Source organism: Diadema antillarum, unplaced genomic scaffold (genome assembly GCF_040938485.1).
Source record: "Diadema antillarum isolate AM-2024a unplaced genomic scaffold, OU_Dant_1.0 seq00001373_RagTag, whole genome shotgun sequence".
In the NCBI taxonomy this organism is placed as follows: Eukaryota; Metazoa; Echinodermata; class Echinoidea; order Diadematoida; family Diadematidae; genus Diadema; species Diadema antillarum.
The window spans coordinates 402,273-410,037 of NW_027272134.1; the positions used below are offsets into that span (position 1 = coordinate 402,273).

The following is a 7,765-nucleotide window of genomic DNA, read 5'->3' on the forward strand; positions in this document are numbered from 1 at the left end:
TTTCATTATATTTTTGTCTGTCCCCTTTTTCAACAAAGAGAGATTATTGTATTTACCAAGTTTAGCGTGACGGCCAGTAGACCAAGTGCATTACATATGGCCAAATTATTCAATTCAACTAATGCTTGCCATTTGAAAAAACTAGCCAAATTTGTCAGAATTATTATGTTTCAGTTCTCTTCAATACCAAAAAAGAAAGACAGTATTTTTGTAGAAAGTAAATTAGATGTGAATGTTTGTACACGTAGTGGTAGAGTAGTTAAACGTCCTTTACGCCTTGTTTTGTAAACACATTTATTCATATCTGTTATTTTCACGTGTACATGTACATTATCACCTATATTTTTGTATTCATATATTGTAAATATGTTTGTACTCTCATACCCCGAGAGGGGGTCGATAGAGTCAATGAAATCTTACAAATCTTACAAATCTGTTACATGTCACGCTACATCCCTCCCTCTCCCTCTCTTTCTCACCTTCTGCCTCAAGTTTTGCAGAAGTGAAGTCTTAAATTTGAGCATTAAATTGCTGCAACTATAACTCTCTCCCTTCGCCCTCCCCCCCCCCTCTCTCTCTCTCTCTCTCTCTCTCTCTCTCGTTAGCACACACACTTGACCGCTCACATACCTACGTCAGAAAAGGTAGGCGGGTACGCAAAAGAAAGCCGTCCCTTTGTTAGCATTGTTCAATGACCTGGCCACGTGCCATTGAATTACTACATTACGATATTTGCTGTAAGGGGATTTTGTATCTTTTGTCGATCAGGAAAAGAAAAAACGACAAGAAATAGATTTTGCCTACCTGAAATTTTCCGTTAATCGAGACGAGTGCATGTTGTAAAAATTTCCATCTTTGCAAACTTAAAGGCATAATTTACCATTTGCAGATGAAACAAAAACCCAGCATTAGTGCTTTAAAATAGTTCTAAAGTGAGCTGTAACCACTGTAAAAATTTGAATCCTTACAATCGATGTTAAGTATTGCTAAATACACAAAATATGAACAATAGTTACAATAAATATGCTTCCAGACTAAGGTTAACCATCCACAGTTACGGTTTATTGAGAAAAATACTGATATCTCCTTATATTTTAGGCTTTATTGCGAAAACTTTATATGGTAGGATGTTTTGTGATACAACAGACCTATACACATAATAATGCATCAAATGTGATATCTTGAACACTTTTTTAATCCCTGCTCCCAAAGGTAAACTGGACATTTAAGGCTATAATCTCTATTCTGCCCGGCCAAATCTTGAACCCAATGCTTGCTGAATTAATAATAATGACAATAATGATAATAATAATAATAATAATAATAATAACAATAATAATAATAATAATAATCGCTGAACTGTATGAACAACTTCACGAAGTCGTCAAAAAGTGGCATAGAAGTTTTGTTGTATTGCTGGAAATTTGTACCGATTTGTACCGGTGCCCCTTAGAGAAACTGACGCAAGCATAGTTCCGGTTTTCCACTGACTGATAGCAATATCTGATAAGCAAATTTATAATGATGAGAACAGTTTTAAACTGTAAGTACAACGACTGAATGCGATGAAATGATGATGATTTACATAATTATGAAATCATGCCACGAAGTAATTTTGATGCTACCTTCCCGGTAACACATTTTGCTCCTGCGACAATATTTCTGGTCGTATTTTGCCCAAGGACTTAAAGGGAAGGTAAACCCAAAGAACAATGTCGATTGAGTGAAAGCAGCAACATTAGTAGAACACATCAATGCAAGTTTGAGGAAAATCGGACAATCGATGCAAAAGTTATGAATTTTTAAAGTTTTGGAGTTGGAACCGCTGGATGAGGAGACTACTAGAGGATATGACGTATGAGTGGACAACAATACAAAGAAAATATAAAGGAAATTCAACAAAAATTCACTTTTCTAGAATTATGAAAGAGCAATGGACCAACCGCTTTCAGAAAGCAGGGGGAATAATTGCTACCCTTAACATATGTCAATGTCAATTTGATGGAATTTGTAATTTTCATGAAAAATGGATTTTTGTAGAATTTTCTTTATATTTTCTTGGTATTGTTGTCCACTGATACGTCATAACCTCTAGTAGTCTCCTCATCCAGCGGTTCCAACATCAAAACTTTAAAAACTCATAACTTTTGCATCGATTGTCCGATTCTACTCTCACCTCCCTGCTTTCACTGATGTGTTCTACTAATGCTGCTGCTTTCACTCAATCCACATTGCTCTTGGGGTTTACCTTCCCTTTAAGGTTATGGTTCGAGTTGTGATAGGGTTTTAGGTTTAGTTTGATGTTCGGATTAGGAATATAGGGTTGGGGTTATATGTTTGTATGTAGAATTTATGTTTGGCTTATAGCGTGCCTGGGAGCAACTGGCGCAGGAGCATTTTTTTATATCTTGCATGGAACCACATTGCTTACTCTGATGGCAATGATGATTATGATGATATACCATCCATTTGCATACACTTTGATAACGATATTGAGATCAACGATGATTAAAAAAAAACCAAGCATTATAACGAAGTGATCATCATACGTGTGAGATATAGTAACGATGACAGGGATAATGACGACAATGTTGTTTTGAAAATGATGTTACCAACGAGATTCTCATAGAACAGAAAGAGAAGTACCATTTTGAAGTTAGGTAGAACTTACCGCGACAAATCATTCAGTCTCTACGTATATGGTGACCGCCTGCAGTGATACTATAGTGATTCGCATAAAACGGAACCTGTACAATCTACTGGGTCCTTCGAAAGATGAATACATATCAAGAAATTATTTCATATCTTATTTCAAATCACTTTGATAACCCGGAAACTCTGTCGTTTGAATTGTCTAAACATTACCATCACAGCTGCACAGATAACACGCTTTATCAATGTTTACATACATAGGGCCTGCCAGTAGCGCATTTGTAGGCCTTATACCTATAATTATCGTGGTTCATGACTCAAAGATCAGATGCCTTATCTCCGTTCTTACCTGGCAGACATTAGTCTCCACAAGAAAAGCCTCTTTGACGCTAAAAGTATTTCAGAGCATTTGCTTGCGAGACTAGTGTATACTGGAACTCCGCAACGATGCTGATTATTTGGAGCGATGCTGATTGTTTTAGTGGTACAAAATAATGTGCGTGTTTATACAGGAGCCTCTCGCATCGGCGCGCATGAGCCGGTATTTTACCTCCCGCATGAGCGCTTATTTTTCGAGTTTATACAGAAGTCAAAATACCGACTCATGCGAGCCGATGCGAGCCGATGCGAGCGGACCTCAGCTGAACCGGACCTCTCGAATTTTGGGGTCAAGCTTAGGTCACGTTCGCAGTGCAGTTTATTGCATGATGGGAAAAAATGAAAAAAAAAATCAAGATGGCACCGGCAAAGTCATCAGGACCACCAAGCTTGAAGGTCATTCTTGTAACGTTCCTCTTTACAACCACCCGGCCAAATGATCAATTGAAATCAAGTTTTTCAGTAAGAAGGAGAAGACGTGGTTTGATCATGACAGATATTAAAATACGCGCTTTCCGGTTACCTCTCGAATTTCGGTCGTCTGTATAAACACACAGCAAAATACGCGAGGCTCCTCTCGCATCGGCCACCTCAAAAAGTGGCGGACGGAACCTCTCGCATGAGCCTGCATTTGGCGGCGTATGCCGGCATACGCCGTGTTTATACAGAGCAAAATTCGAGAGGTCCTCTCGCATGAGCCGGCATGAGCCGGCATGAGCCGGCATGAGCGCGTATTTTGCTTCTCTGTATAAACACGGTCAATGATGCGTGCAGAAAAGATGGCGTATGGAAGTTTTTTTTTATCATTACCACTATTTCACTTAACGAGTTGCTATCATATCTTTTGTTTATGTCCTGCAGACACATTCCTGAAAGTGACCGTTTTATCTGATGCCAACACGTAACGCTCTCATCACGACAAAATCCTGGAGAAGTTTGCCATCCACCAAAGAGTCTTCCTGTGGTGCTGAATGACAACGTTTAAACCGGGACGAAAGATAATGTCGCGGTTATCATTAGTTCAGAGATCAAGGTATATTTCTCTCAAGCCAGTCTCCTTTTATCAGTGAGCTATTTATGTCACGCGGTCAGTACAGTATACTGTTCAGCTCATTTCAGATGTTAACCATGAGCGTGAAACTGGCGTCAAAGAAAGAGCATGCACGTCTGATGGTTAAAAATGTTCGGGGTTGATTTCGCACAAGATAGCAGTCATTCTTGAGTAGGATGAGCTGCAGAGAGCGTGACTTAAAAAAGAAAGAACAAAAAACAGAACAAAATCCAAACCTACAAAATGTCCGAAGGAGGAGTCGCCCACACAGTCATCCTGTGCATCGTCATTCTCCTTCTCGTAATCATACTGGGGATACTGGTGATCTACATCCTCCTGCTGAAATACCGAGAGACTTTCCGGGAACATGACGTGGAGTGCCAGCGATGCCCTCACCAACACAGTGCACAACACCTGTCCGGTATCGTCAGCTCACTGATGAACTTCCCGAGACATAGAAGTGCTTGGTCGCACACCATCAATCCTGCATATGTGCCCGACGACGACGACGACGACGATGTGAAATCAATGAAACCAAATGAAATCAATTCTCCATTCCAGGACGAGCAAGTCGGAACATGCTGTACAGACACCGTCAGTGACGAGGAGGTGAATGTTGTGAATAATGCCGAAGTTTTGTCACCGAGTAATTGCTTGAGTGGTCGCTATGACATCCAGTTGAGTGAGCTGCGATTACGGAACATGAAGGAGAGTAAAACATCAAAGGTGGACTCAAAGTTAGTCGTGTTTATTTCCCGTGAGATCGACCACATGGGTGGCCATCTTGTCCTGGACAAAATGGGGATTTCCCTCTTCGTACCACCGTGTGCCATTCCTCAGGGTCAAAAGGAAGTTATTCAGCTTGTTCTCGATTGGGATCTTAGTGATTTCCCGTCGATGGAACCAAGCCAGACCATCATCAGCCCCGTCGTTCACTGCGGGCCTCACGGCCTGAGGCTTTCAAAACCTGCCGTGCTGAGTTTTATGCATTGCGCTGAAGACGTCCAGGACATCGTCGTGATGTCCAGCGAAACACATCTCACCCATCCGAAGGACTGGCGACCAATTTCGAGACGGAAAAAACGTGGCGGGAAAAACAAATACGATCTGCTGGCGAACCAATGCCAGATCTATTTGTCACACTTTTCATTGTATACCTGTCTGGCTGAGGGTACGGAAACAAGAAAGTGGATTCAGCTAGTTGCCTTTGGCGGGAAGCAAACAGATGGGGGACTCTTTCAGGTCTTCGTGTACATGCTCAACAACACACCGTGCGCCTTGCAGTTTGCAACTCAGCAACAGGCTGAGTACGACTCTGTCCCGCTGAGATGTCCCCTGGAATTTCTATTCGACGCTCTCGGAGGTGACTTGATCTTCAAACTGAGCCACCTTGGCGTTGGGTGGACGTGCGAAGGGAACAAGGTGGAAGAGCGAGGACTATTTCCCGACATCTGGCAGGGTAAATGCAACTCCGTGTCCTTCGTATTCAAACATGAGAACCCATCCGTGAACGATATCAACTTCAACATTGATGTCTTTCAAAAGGACAAAGAACACGAGAAACGTTCAATGCAGATAATGAAGGAGATGCCGAAACCAAGGCGGCCCCAAGACATTCGGCATTTCCGTCACAGCACCACAAACGTCAACGTCTTTGCCCACGATAGCCGACATCATCTGCCGAGGGAAGGACTTGACAGCGGGATTCATTCCGAGACAACTTCTTCTAAGTCTGTGGTCATCGAAAGATACCATAAAGAGCCGGGTTCCCGACTCAACGACACAAAGGATGGTGCCGAAAGCTGCGACGATTTCCAGGACTTTCGTGAAATTGACCGCTTTTCATTACGCAACTTTGGCGACGAGTCACATGAACTTGATGACGAGGAAAGGTCAACAACGTCTGATGGACCAACCGAACAAGACGACGCGAGATATTCAAGTTGCATGCAAAAGCAAACAGGCCCGTCGCATAGCAGTCCCGCGCAGATTATCAACATTAATGTTGTAAGTGCTGTTTACCCTTAGCATTTTATTTCTGTTTGTCTTCTTCCAGCGGCACATTAATCTTATCCTTTCATGCTTACTTTTGTGTTATGCTCTAATTGATGTCATCAATATTTAGTTTCGTTAATTTCAGGTTCATTCCATGCGTGGTAAACGAGAATTCGACTTATGTTTCGGTAGAGAGAAAGAGTATGTACTATTTCTTTGATCAGTTTGCGCAATCATGCTCTCACATTGTTCTTACTTTGCTCTTATACATTGCTCTTACTACAATACTGGCAGACGCCAAGGGTTCAGCCTCCGCCAAATCCCGTGGACGTGCTGCCCAACTCAGGAGACCAGTCCTGCCGCTTCTTCCCACATAGCCTCAGAGTAGAGCTTGGCCGGCTTTTGGACCCGCCCAACCTGCTGGGTAACGACTGGCGTGCCCTTGCGGAAAGCTTGGGGATAGACAGCCGCATCAACTGGCTGGAAACACTGCCCTCTCCGACGTACAGGCTGCTGGACGTCGCGCAACAGCAAGGTTTCGACTTCAATTGGCTCGTGGATGTTCTCTCGGCTGTTTCTCGGGTTGATGCCGCCGAAGTGGCGAGGAGATATTGCGTTTCGGATTGTGCGTCCGATGACTGCATCGAACATACCAATGCGATACACCACATGGAAGCCACTGCATAATCCATGCAATAAAGCAAATAGACAGATAAATTCTGGTAATTTGCATGAAACAATAGGAGAGTGTTCTCTACAAAGTTGTAGTGTATTCTGTTAATCATCACGAGTTAAGGGCTGATTCGCGGAGCACGCGAACGATTTGCGAAGGCAAAATCCAACACTCGGAAAAGTTTTTCTCCGAATGTGTTCCAACAATGAAGCCGAAAACCATTCTTACGCAGTTTGTGCGAAGTTCTCACGGCGTACATACGAATGTCGTGTGTACTATTGCTAATGGCAGTCGCGTACACGAAGAACACGCCACGGAAATGCGAACAACGCAAATTTTTCAATAATCATGGGCAAAATGTTTCCAAGGAGAGATGATAGCTTTCTAGAGTTGAAGTTTTTCTCTTATTCCTGTATTTCTCCTTTCTTTCCCTTTCATTTCTCTGTGGTGTGTGTGTGCCGACAGTTTTTTTGAGGACCTACGCTCATAAGCATTTGATTTTTTGCAGGTTTCCCCACACATTATCTTAAGTTTCAAATATTTTTGGCGTACTTTAGATATTCTCTAAAGTTTCGGGGTCTGTTTGGAGTTTTACGAAGATTTTGCGGACATTGTGCACGTCTTGCGAAGGTCTTGCGCATATGACGAGGCTTTAAGGACATTTTTCGAGAACAAATCACGAGCAAATCACGACCCGATGTGCGGAAAAGGTTCGCAAAAAATTGCAACATTTTTTGAAATTCTAGCCGAAGTAAAAACAACATGCGCGAACAATATTATTAACGACGCTTCCGAACCCCCGTTTTGCAATCTTTTGCAGACTAAAATACGAATGCTGAATTTTGCCATTCGCGTCCTTCGCAAATCGTTTGCGTGCTCCGTGAAATCAGCCCTTTGTGCGTCGAGTGCCCTTTGATTCAATATATATCATGATGTCCTTTATTCTCTCAACGACCTTCAAAATGCAAAACGTTTGAGAAAGTCCTTACTTCGCAAGATGAAATACCGTCCACTGA

General features: G+C 42.4%; 1 protein-coding gene across 1 annotated transcript; it reads left to right on the forward strand.

Moving 5' to 3' along the window:
* Positions 1–4,324: 4,324 nt before the first annotated feature.
* LOC139708790 (netrin receptor UNC5C-like) lies at positions 4,325–6,763 on the forward strand. Its single transcript, XM_071620739.1, has 2 exons — positions 4,325–6,088; positions 6,371–6,763. The coding sequence occupies exons 1-2, from the start codon at positions 4,325–4,327 to the stop codon at positions 6,761–6,763; spliced, it is 2,157 nt and encodes a 718-aa protein (XP_071476840.1).
* Positions 6,764–7,765: the final 1,002 nt, after the last annotated feature.